Below are 12,987 nucleotides of genomic sequence, written 5' to 3'. Positions count from 1 at the left end.
TGTCATTGATTTGTTATGACTCTCAGAAGAAGGAAGGGCCCCAGTGTAGTGCCCACTCTTCTCAGGGAAGATCTGTGTCTTCTATTCATTCAGACCCATGTCTTCCTTTGCACAGCCTTGGACTCCCTGTGAGTAACACCTGTTGCTCCTGACTAAAGATTCTAGGACAGAATAGAAACCACACACCTTGTCAACTGTCCCTTGTCCTTGTCTTTTGTTAAGACACAAGATTGAATTTTATTTTCTACTTATCATTAACCTTTCTTTTATCCTTTTAGTCTGACAAGATACCATATGAAAAGGAAACAAAAGCCATTTCATGCAATGATTAAAAAAATGGTTTGGAGTCGCCTTAGCTGTCACGGACTGAAAATATTTTAACAGGTGTGTTTTCTGATAAGAGGATTAAAGGCAATGATATAAGTTTAGCTTCTAGTTTTAAACAGGAAAAAATGTTACAATATACTGGGTGCTGTAAAAAGTCCCAAAGGCACAATAATGCAGATAACATTCTGCTTTGTGGTCGTTTACTGGATCTCCAGTTCATGCTTTGAATCCTCCGATTTTGGCAGAAAATTAGGCTTTAAAAATCTCAAATGAGCTTCCAAAATGACAGCTTGTTTACTTTGGAATTCCCAACCCTCATTTTTGGCTTCTAACATCCTTGAGATGTGATATTCCTTCAGGTTATTTTGACATAAAACTACTGGCTCTTTGGAGAGTGGTTCTGGCTATCAATGTTGACTCAGGTTGTACTCTATTTCTTGGGATTCCCATTCTATCATTTCCCTTGGAAATGTCTGTCTAGTTTTTAAAGCCTACCCTAAGGGAGCATCTCTTTAAGCCTTTGCAAATATCCACAAGTAAAGGCAATCTCTGCCTTATTGAACTCTACAGCTTTTGGTGTTAAATACAATGCCGTGCTCTAGTTATTTTCATGGCACATCAGTACAAGCTGCTGCTCCTGTCATCTGGATTGTATAGAAACAACAGGGTCTTCTCATTCTGGAGGCTGGGCCATCCAAAGTACAACAGCAGAAGGGTCCATGTCTTGTGAGCTCCCATCACCTGGTTGAGAGTTGGCCATTTTCCCACTATATCCTCACAAGACAACAGGGGCCAGGATTCTTTCCTAGTCTCTTTAATAAGGGCACAGCCCAATCATGGAGGCTCTGTACTTGAGACCTAATCCTATAGGCTCCATCTTCTATTACTACCTAGCGTCATGGTACAAATGGAGGAAGGTACTCAAACTTTTGATCTGTAGCTCTTACTGGGATTTATGGGCTCAAATTCATTAATCCATGTGTTGCATTGTGTGAAGTGAAAAAATAAATATTTTACTTTTATCTTTTAGAAAATGCTTATGGTAATTCTGTTAGTGTAGGAAATTTTTAGCTATTGGCCAGGAAAGTTGCAAATATGTAAAACTGAAGTCTTCCAGATTGTGTGTGACTTAAATGGCATGTTAGTCATTTTTCTTGTTGTTGGAGTGACCAAATGTCTGACAAGGAGAGTCTTAGAAGGAGGTTTATTTTGGCTCAGGTTGGAGGGTACAGCCCAGCTTAGAGGGAAAGACAGGGCAGCAGGAGTATGAGGAGCTGATCACATGACATTTCACAACTGGGGAAATAGACAAGGTGGCATCCAGTTCACTTTCTCCTGTTCCTTTTTCATTCAGTCTGGGACTCCAACTCTTGGGATAGTATCATCCACGTTCAAGGAGCTTCTCTCCTTTGTTAAATACCTTCACAAATGCACCCAGGGGTGTGTCTTCTAGGTGATTCCAAATCTAGTCAATTTGACAATGAAGATTAGCTTGCATAGATGTTGACCCTGATTTCAAATTCTGGACTGTGGGTGGCCTTTGGTCAGGGTCAGTGTGGACTAGCAAATGCTGAATGGCTAATTATCTGAGAAAAACAGACTAGCCAAACCTGAGTTGTAGTGTTGGCAGATTTCAAGCTGCCGGTTTGGGATCGAACAGCTAAAAATGTCTGAAAATTTAACAATCAGTTCTAATGAGCTGTTGAAGGATGGCCCCAGGCTGTCATGGTCTGAGCTTTATTTATTTTGCTATCTACAGAACTTAGTAAAGGAGCTCTGAGCAATGTAAATATATAGTTTCTAGGTGCTACATATTAAAAAGCCATCAACATTCTTTGTGTAGCTGCCAAGGATAGCACACAATTCCCAGTGTAGTGGTTCCTTCCTTATTTTTAATGTTTAAGCATTTGGGCAATATATTTTTTTAAATGACATCCTTCTTAAAGCTGAGGTACAGAAGTTCCTGAGAAAAAAGCAATTCATTATTAGTTTGTCTATGATAAAAATAATATTTATAAACTTTTCAGGAGAATGCAATGTGCCAAGTAGACAAAAAACATCTTCAAGGCTGCTATTTGATTAGTTTTTCCATGGTCCTCAGTTTCTATTTTCTTAAAGCACTGACTAAACAATTTATATTTTAGCTATTTAGTGGATGATGCCTTAAATATTTTCCTGACATATTAGTGCTTATACAAGGAAAGCCCTCTGAGTGGTTAATTAGTTTGCATGCTGGGAATAAAAGCTGTGTGCTAGGCAAAGCCCATTAATTATCTAATATATGACCTCTGTATGATAAAATATGTTTATTTTATAAAGGCCAATGGTTTTAATCTTTGCATAAGTGTGTCACTTATTATTTGCTTATTTTGGTTTAGAATAGTATAAACTCCTATTTGTTATCTCCAAGTGATGTATACTCATCTATTTAATAATAGGTAAGTAAAAGAATAATAATTCTGACCACATTTCATAGTTTCATATATTTCATCATTAGGAGATAATATCTAAACTGAGTATAATTTTGGAAATGTTTAAGTAATTATGAATTTTATACATTGAATATATACTTTCATATTTTCTATAGTTCTGTAGAAAATTTCATACACTTAGTAGCATAAATAATGAAAACTTACCTTGTTCTTTAGGTCAGAAATCCTGTGTGTCACTGGTCAGGACTGTGTTACTTTTAGGGGTGCCAGGAGACAATTTATTTATTTATTTATTTATTTATTTATTTATTTATTTATTTATTTATTTATTTATTTATTTATTTATGTCTCTTCCATCCAGCTTCTCAAGGCTTATGGCATTTTCTCCCACTTTCAAAATAAGAACCATCAGGTGTGGTGATATTGTGTTCCCCAAAATTATGTGCACCCTAATAAACTTATCTGGGGGTAAGAGAACAGAATAGCCACTAGATATAGAGGCCAGAAAATGGTGGCACACACGCCTTTAATCCTCTCACTTGGAGGGCAGAGATCCATCCGGGTCTCTGTGAGTTTAAAGCCACACAAATAGCCAGGCATGGTGACTCATTCCTTTACTCCCAGGAAGAGATGGCAGAAAGGTATGTAAGATGTGAGGATCAGAACTAGCCTGGTTAAGCTTTCAGGCTTTCAAGAAGCAGTTCAGCTGAGACCCATTTGGATAAGGACACAGAGGCTTCCAGTCCGAGGAAACAGGATCAGCTGAAGAATTGTGAGGTGAGGTAGCTGTGGCTTGTTCTGCTTCTCTGATCTTCCAGCTTTCACCCCAATACCTGGCTCAGGTTTGTTTTTATTAATAAGACCTGTTAAGATTCATGCTACACTCAGGCCCTCACAGCATATCACTCTGACCTTCTCTTCTGTCCCTGGTCTTTTTTTTTTTTTTCCTAAAGGAAGGCTGTTTTATTAAAGTCTTTGTGTGTAGGGTTTCTAAGCAATGAGGTTCTCCCAGTACCAAATGGAAAAGGAGGGATTGTTGAACTCAGAGTCCGAGGAGGGGAATATATAATAGGAGTATCACTTAAGGAACAATATTTGGGGGTGAACTGGATGAAAAGTAGCCAAGAGAAAGAAGTGGGAGGCCAGGAGTGTGGCCTAGGTGCTTAGGAGGAGGTCCTTGTGGTAGAAGGGGCTTTGATGGGAGGAAGCAGACACTGTCTTAGTTTCCTCGCTTAGCTGACCACAGCCAGACACCTTGCTCCTCAATATGCTAGGAAGTGCTACACAGTGTTAAAATGAACCCAGACAGTGTATTACATATATGAATATCAATTACAAGACATTACTAAGAATAAAGAAGTCCATGTGACCAGATGTTTGGGTAAGTCATTAGTCACAGGTCATTGACCATTGGCACCAAGCTTTCTGGTAGCTGAGTTGCCCAGTCCCTAGTCTGTGTTTAAAGACTCTTGTGATTAGGTCTTCCTGGACAGCCCAGTATCATCTATTTTTATAAAGTCTGGTGATGAGCCAATTCAGTCCAATCTCTACCCTTTACTTCCCCTTTGCCATATGATCTCCATATTCATAGGTTTGCTAAATTATCCCATGGACATTGCTGGTTAAAGGTGGCAAGGAATGTTGTTCCACATGCCACATATCAAATTGCCCAAACGTTTTTTATATCTTTAAACTTCACTTCTAAGGAAACTAAGCTTCAGGGTACTACACTGTTTTCCCTGGTTCTCCGGTGCCAAACAGTATTTTCTCAAAAAACTGAAAGAGATGCTATTATAACCAACTGTAAGCCGGGTCCCCCAAATTTCATCTTGCTCTAAGCTTCAATTTTGTTTTGAGTGTGCTCTTGGTTTTGCTCTTTTTCTCTTTGAAGAAGTCCCTACTTCAAGGATTTCACTTCTTGCTTTTTCTGTTTCAGAAGTGTCTGGTGAGAAAAGTGATCCAAAGTGATCAAGTAAGGGACTCACCCATTTTAGCAACATGAAAGACAATATAGTAAAAAATTATCTTTTAGACAAAATCCTCATATTTTTCAAGATTCATAGAATGTAATTAGTGTCTGGGAAATGCTCGAGGTAAGGATCATAGTATTAAGCTTCAGCACAGTTGAAAATAGTTTCTTTGCAACTGGGATGGTATTCTTCCCCACAGGTGACTGTGATCCTGGCCATTTTGTAGTTGGGGAAATGGAGATTGAGAGGGGCTGGTGCTTACTGTGTGGCCTTTTGGCCCATCTTTGCTTCAACCCTAAATGTCTCTGAGTCAGTTTGACTCTCTCCAAGCTGAGATTCCTCTTTGACTCCGTGTCCAGCACTCTGCAGCCATTCCCCATTCTGAGGAGTTTGCTTTGAGTAACATCGTCTGCTACCTTCTGGTTTCCAGGAAGCCTTGATCCTGATTTGCTTTTTGAGATAGTGACAATGCAAATAAGTTAGTTATTTGTTCAGTGCAGTAAGTTAGCAACAGGATCTAAAACTGAACAGAGTTCTATATTTTTATTGATAGGTGGGGATTTTATCTTTACCATACAACTTCTAGCAAATGCAGGGAATGTATGGAGGTCTTTCAAAGTAAAGAAAATGCATTGACTTCCCTTTGTTGTTATAATATACATAAAAAATCCAAGTGTGAATAAGGAGTAGCTAGGTAAATAGTGTACACCCCTCTATTACATTCCTCTCCAGTAAGTTCTGCTATCTTGTTTAGCAAATTCTTACTTTTTTGTGCTTAATTTTGCATGTAAAGTACCATTAAATGGGAATATTTCCTTATCTACTTTGTAAAAATTCCATCCATATTATCAAATAACAACCTATAAGTTTCTCTAAAATATTTTCCACATGCTAGAAAGAAAATCCCAAATTTGGAGTTCTCTGTATGTCTTTATAGGTTTGCGTATATTTTTAGTGTCCAGTATATGAAAAGATCATCTGTTTTCACTTAGTTTTATCTTTTACAGACCTATACAAACACATCATAGATTTGTAGGTACTTTAATGCCTAGTGTTTGTTCAATAAATAGAAAAAGCTAATGTTGGGCAAGTGCAGCATTAGTCAAATATTTTATCATTTCTAGGATTTTATTGTGAAAATAGGAGATAATTGAGCAGTTTCTTGATTATTTTATGTTCTTTACAAATAATGTAGGTTTACATAATGTAATAAAATTTGGAAAGTACATTGTTTTTTATTAATATTTCTTAAAAGATGTATATCTTCAGAATTATTGTCTATAAATAATAAGTATTTTGAGTGACTAAATTCATTTCATAGTGGGATAAAGAACTTTGATGGAAAATTTATGTGGATTCTAGGCTTCAGGGTAACTTGGTCATGTCAGTATCAGTGATTTTGACAAATCAGTTAACTCTTCCAGTTAAATATATCATTTGTAAAATGAGGTTACACATATTATTTCAGTTTAATATATTAAATTGAAACTGTATGTCTGGATCATGCTAAATATTGTTCTGACTGCCTACCATCTTTCATTAATTGTAACTTTCTTAAGTAGCCAATCTGCAAGGCAAAATGCCTTTATTTTGTAAGACAAATTAAGATGCCATTTATTTGAAGTTTAATATGCACAGTAAAATCTAGACAGATATTTGAGAAGTTATTTAGTATTATCAGTGTATTGGACATCTCTTTTTCTTTCTTTCTAGAAAGATGTTTTGGGTAAATTGCTCTTGAAGAGACCAAAGGTGCTAATTTCTATAATGTATTATAGAAGATAACAATTTCTACAGTACCTCCTCCCACATCCTCCATGCCCTTGATAACAGAGATGTGTTCGAGAACAGGACAGTTGGCTTTTCATAAGGTGTGTTGAGTGTGTGGTGGTGCAGTTAGAGGTCTGTCCTTCCCCTGTCCTGCAGGGTGCTACTGGCTGCTCCAGCTTTTTTTTTTTTTTTTTTTTTTTTTTGAAGGAGATGCCTTGAAAAAGGCTGAGTTATTTGCTCCTGCCGCACATCAGGTGACACAGAATGACAAAATCTCCAATTTTTGTTAAAGTATCCTGAGTTTGATTTTCACAATTGTAACAAAGTCTTAAAGCTAGCACATAAAGGCAACTAGTCAGCTGGGTTATCTACATTCTGCTCTTTTTTCCATTTTCAAACCTCCAAATTTCAGCCTTTGCTCATCAAGTAAATAACATATCTACCAGGTAGAGCCTTTGGATCTGGACAGCACACAGTCTAACTTCTATGTTGGGGCTGAACTCTGTGTCTTGACCCTTTGTCTGGTTTTGACAAGTGCTACAGTTTGACTGTGTGGGAAACTCCAAAGAGGAAGTATGAGTCATTCAAATCAAGTGTTTTCTTGGGGGAAGCCCTCTACAGCACATGCTTCTTTCTCAGAACCGCTGGGAACAGGAAAGAGGAAGATCAAGTTCTTCTACTCTGTGCTTAAATAGCAACTTAAGAAACTGTGAGAATGTCTATCCCAAGAGAAGAGATGCTTGACCAAAAACTTAAAATACCTGAAACACCCAACTGAAGAGTTTGTTGTATACTATGATTTATTACAGGAAATTATATTTTGATTTGTGATCATTTTTCCCATTTTCCTGTCGTCTACATTCTCCCTTATATTCCAAATAATTACTGTTTTCTGTTTGTTTTGTTGTTGTTGTTGAGGTAGTATCTTGTTTTTTAGCCTGTGCTAACTTAAAACACTACATAATCCAGGTTGGCCTCAAACTCAGTAATCCTGCCGCCTCTGTCCCTTGAGTTCCAGAATTTCGGTTATGAATCACCCACACCTCTCTCTAAATAACATTTTAAAATTACCTTTTAAATGGCAATGTTTTCTTATTTTAGAAAAATACTAAATTCAGAAACCAAAATTTATAAAAATGAATCTCATATAATACTACCATCAGGATCAGATATGATTAATTTTAGGCATACATTCCAATGCTTTTTCTATGCAACAATTCTTTTGACACTCAAGTTGAAATGATAATGAATATTCAACTTTATGTCCCCATGCTTTCAAAAGACAAACCTAAACATTGTCCATTCCAATTTCCTCCATATCGTTCTGGTACCCTATCACTCCATGAACACTGCAGAATTACATCTTTGATGCTGTTTCAGGGGACCCAAAACATTCATACTATGTGTGAAGGCTTTTCCCTAAGGAAAATCATAATCCAGGTCTCAGATGCATTTGTCTTCCCAGATAAGGAAAAACAACCTTAAAATTATTATGTTAGTACTATAACATCAGATGATCAGATTGGAGATGTCATCAAGTGCATTTATATGAGTGTAATAAACTGTTAACATGGCTTGCAACTATGAAGTTTGATTGTTTCTTGGTAAAAAAAAAAAACAAACCCTGAATCATAAACATCAAGCATCAGCACTAGGCTTTTCAGACCTTTTGTTTTCCATGATGAGATCTCATCATTATTTGTGGTCAGGGACGATGTTTATTTTTCTACCAAACTTCCCCTGTATCACCAAGATCCCCATTTTTTTTCAAAGAAAATAAAAACACATTTTGTCTAAGAGGTTGAAAACAGCAGGGAAGTTTTTCATTGTTTTAGAGGAAATGCAAAGCACAAAGGAGTTGACACTAAGAAAATATAATTAGACAAAAAGTTAGGATGCAATAAACATGCCATTTTGACAACAGTCACATGTGGCTCCTATGTTCACTAAATCACCTGAATGGCTCAGCTCTTCAGTTTGGGGACAGTGCACAATGGGTGTCAGCCTAAGTCACCCAACTATGATTGTGATCCCTGACAGGATTTGGTAGCCATATGAAAAGTCCGATCAGCAAACTGGTTATCTTGAAAAGAAAATGTTGGTAAAATAGTTCACATTATTCTTTTAAAAAAAGATTTAGTGTGAAACTATGAAGAAAGTATAAGACTGCATAGAAACCAATACTCCATTTAATCTTAATTTTTTTTCAAGGCATAAATGGTGTGTGTAGGTTTACATGCGAATGGGGGGATTGGAACAGAGTCAACTAGGTATAGAAACAACATTATGAAAATATTTGTTGTTATTTTCTATGCCAGAGACTAGGAACTCATTAAAAAATTCTGATTATGCTTCTCTTGACATAGTAGAATCTTATTTTCTTTCCAAAAGAACAGATACCTTCTACTCCAAGAGCTCCACCCATTGCTACAGGAATTATAAACACTTTGAGGAAATTAGCAAGCATTTGCCCTGTCAACATGCCTGGTAGTAACAGTATCACAGCCCCAAGCTTGTTAGCATTTTGGTCCCTGTTTCCTGGGTAACAGATTAAAGGGAAGGCAGCATTGGTATGAACTGCTGGAATAGAATTGTCTTCTACTTGGGTAAGAGAAGCAGAGGCCTCAAGGAATATGCATGTGCCCAAGGCCACTTTGGCAGCAGTGGCAGAGTTGAAGTAGGACAAGCCCTTACCTTTCTGGGGAGCATCCTTTGGCCTTGCACATAGACACTGTGGTATGGAAGCAGACTCCTTGCCAACATATATTGCTAGGAGCTTTTTCTCATCCTTGCTAAGTTACAACAGCTCTCAAGCCCTGGTGTTCTGCTTCTAAACTCTCCCTGATCAGAACTTAAACATGGTGGGAGTGGATTTATGAGTGAGATTATATATAAAGTCATATAACAGACTGTTTTTAGGAATTAAGAGAACACAGGGTTCTAAGTACCAGTTACAACAAGTGATGTCTGGATGTATGAGGAAGAGGGAAGAAATTGCTCTTCTCAGTTTTGCATGTCCTTTAGCCCAAAGGTTTGTTATATGTACAGCAGGGATGTAGGCACTGGAGTTGCTGTTATATAGGAATGGGAGCTTGCTGCTTTAATGAACTACCAGTGGAGATTTATAGTTTGTAGCCATTTATAGTTTGTACTAGTTACTCTTCACTTCTTTAGTTGCTATCACAGACAGGGATAAAAATAACCCAGAGATAACTGTTTCACTGAAATCTAGTACTATCACTACAAATAATACTCAAGTATGTTTAAGTTGATTTAAAAGAAATAGATATAAGTATACTATAATTATCTATTATAGTAGTATTTGTGGTAAAAGGGCAAAAATAAGGATATTTGTGGTTAGTCTGAAACTGTTTTCAATATTTATGATAATTTTTTTGCAAATTTTGGGAAAGTGATTGCACAGATGGTTCAAGTAAAGATGAATATGTAAGAACAGTCCACAATGCATAGTTGTATCATTTGTAACAATCCAAAGCAGGAAACCTCTTAAAGAGCCCATCAGCAATAGGATGGAAATTTGTAATCTAGTCACACAATAGAATCCCTTTTGACAATGACAGATCCACACACAAACCACCCACACAGCTGTATCTTACAAATGTAAGGCAGAGAGAAGTCAGATAAGAAAGAATGCATGATTGACTAAAAGACGAAATGGGGGCAAAGCTGGTACATGGTGCTGGAGCTCTGGATAATGTATGTGGAGGACTGAAACAATGATGGCGGAGAGCTAGGACAGTGTCTCATTTCTTATAGGTTGTAGCTGCAGCGCTGTGTTCAGAGGGAGACCATTCACTAACTATATAGCTCTGTTCTATACAGTTTTATATATTATATTGTAGTAACATTTTTACAGACACATGGGCTTTTGCCAAGAAGCATGAAAACCAATATATTGGGTAGAAATATTCTTATTTTCACCTTTTGATAGAAAAATAAGGATTGTAGAAGTGTACCTCTTCTGCAACATCTTAACTGGATAGTGAAATGCACTAAAGTAAGCAGAAGGACAAGAAAGGAAGGGAATATGAGCACTTAGGGAGGAATCCACTCAGGGTCCACGAGTTGTAGAAATCCAGAAACAGGTCTGCTGGAGGCCTCCCATCTCCACTCAGACATGGGCTTTCTAGAACTAGCTGGCTTTCACACAGGCCTGGTAAGGGGCTCACAACTTTGATTTATTATCAAAATATTTCCATTAGATGACAAATCTGAAGAGATAAGGACTCATGGAGCAACACAGATACAGTTAGGCCCTTTTCTAGCCACCCTTGGGGACAGACTTAATCTTGAAAATGCTGTCCATAAACCACAATGATTACATATCTCTAGACAGTGGGTCGATGGTAACCTTCACCCTCACAGTTTGTACTTAAAACTTCTCACCAATATGATTTACAGATTTAAAAAGTCCCAAATTTTCATCTGTACATCACATTACAGATCTTTGTAACTATCCATCTTGGCCATTTAACTTCAATATTCACCGATTACCTATAGTAATGGTTATTCAGTTACAAATGTAGTTAGTAATTAAATATAGAATTATTGTTTATACATTCCTACAAATCCTTTAAAAAGACTAAGTCTGAGAGGCAGAGGGAGCAAGAAATTGCTCAAAAAAATTGCAGGGGCGGAAGAATCTCAACATCATTAAAGTAGGGAAAATGTGGAAGTTTCAGATATTCATTTTTACCATAACAGTGCTTCACCTAGAATGATAATGAGTAACTCATGTATGGTAAAATGAGCTCTGAACTACTCAAGCCTTAAGGCCACAGTACGCATGGGAGTTCTTTGGGAGCATTTTAAAGGAGCATGAGTGTTGCAAACAGAAGTGAGTGCTGAGGCAAACCACCGCTGTGCTCTGGTGCCCAGCTGCATTCAACATCTTCCCCTCTTTGATCAGAAGTAGTCTGCCTCAAGAGTTAACACTGTTCTCTATGGACAGCACTAAACTTGCTGTGTGTGTGAGAAACAGAAATGAACAGTAACACTGCCGTTGAAAGTAAGCATTATTTACACAGTGATGTGATTGATTTGATAGACCTTAGGTTACCTCCCCCTTCCAATCACAGTGGATTCAATAAGATAATTGCATGTATGTTAGCTTGTGCTCATCTCTGTGAATTGTCTCCATTAGCTGCAGAAACTTCCAGGGCCCAGTGTCCCTGAAGGGAGAGTCCTGTTTCTGTGGCTTTAACGAGTCTTGCCATGGATGCTCCGCTTCTCGTGAAGATCACCAAACCCGGCATTTTCTTTCTGGATTCATGTATGAATTCTTGCGGCAGTGAAAGGCGTCTGCAAACTCAGCAGAGTTCTGCAAAGTCCCAATAATCCTTTGAAACAAACAAAAAAAGTTGCCGTCAGCACTGGACGCTCAGTGTCCATGTCACATTTGGAGACCCTAGACATTCTCTTGGTCTGCTTGTCCTTGTGGCTGTGAGCCCAGCTTTCAAGGTCTGAGCCATCTCTCCAGTCCCCTCCTGCAGAAGTTCTCTATGCAGCTCAAATGAGTGAATAGAAACTTGGTATGATGAAATAGATCCTTTATATTTACAACATTCTTAAATGGATGGAAGGCCATCAAGCAGGAGTTAAGAGCACAAACTTTGGAATGTTTTCGAGACTTTTCAGGATTTTTATCTGCAGCATGCATCTAATACATTCTATCAAAGCTGTTGTTACAATATCACTAGACTGTAAAGAGGATTCACAACATAAAAGTATGCTACATGTTTGTTTATGATACGCGGACAATTAATATTTGAAAGTGTGGTGGTTTTTGTGAGAAGAGTTTAGTGAAAAGATAAAAAAAAAACCCATGATTTTTAACTGTTTCTTAAGAGATCTCAGATTATTTAAATAATGTTTTAATAGTTCATTTTATAGTAATCATAATATAATCATGATCAATAATTTTAGAAAGCTATTTCAATGTTTATATTAAGTATATATTTCTTTTAATTTAACTGATTAACTGTTTTTGACCATTTCATATTTACATATATGTATATATATGAGGATACCTAAAACATATTCTGACTACTCTTTCTCTTAGTAGATTTTTGTTGACTTAATTTAGTCAGAAAGATAGAGAAGTTATTTTCTTTTTTTTTGGTCCCCAAAGCACTCTTTACATATTAGAAACTGGATTCAGTCTCAGTAACTGGAAAGAGCTGAGAAATACCCATTTCTTCTTATTTGTGGCACCAATGGGCAAAATAAAGCTGTGCAACCCACTATCTGAACTAAGCAGCATTTGAAGGGAGAAGTAGGTCAATACAAGGCAGAAGTGACAGTATTAAACCAGCTCTCAAGCAGTTCCTTCCATTTTCCTCACTCTGGGACCACACTACCCTCTCCTAAGGTTGGGAGGTGAAGCTTGGAGGCAAATGCTTTTCAGTGATGGAAGAGAAGGAAAAAGTGATTACATCACTCTCTTCATGTGGTGGGTAAGTGCATAT

At 37.3% G+C, this 12,987-nt stretch overlaps 1 protein-coding gene across 3 annotated transcripts in view; it reads right to left on the bottom strand.

Annotated features, from left to right (window-relative positions):
* Nucleotides 1-8,670: 8,670 nt before the first annotated feature.
* The window catches only part of Mme (membrane metalloendopeptidase), a 129,147-nt gene continuing 124,830 nt past the window's right edge, over nucleotides 8,671-12,987 (bottom strand). For all 3 annotated transcript variants that reach the window (XM_076574182.1, XM_015989646.3, XM_006972612.4), the window contains exon 23: nucleotides 8,671-11,859. In XM_076574182.1, coding sequence (XP_076430297.1) covers nucleotides 11,760-11,859 — 100 coding nt within the window. In that variant the 3' untranslated portion in view covers nucleotides 8,671-11,759. The remainder of the gene's footprint in view (nucleotides 11,860-12,987) is intronic.

The sequence above is a fragment of the Peromyscus maniculatus genome, chromosome 6, assembly GCF_049852395.1.
Source record: "Peromyscus maniculatus bairdii isolate BWxNUB_F1_BW_parent chromosome 6, HU_Pman_BW_mat_3.1, whole genome shotgun sequence".
Taxonomy (NCBI): Eukaryota; Metazoa; Chordata; class Mammalia; order Rodentia; family Cricetidae; genus Peromyscus; species Peromyscus maniculatus.
Note: the sequence above shows the minus strand (reverse complement) of the source record. Positions and strands in the feature narration are given on the sequence as shown.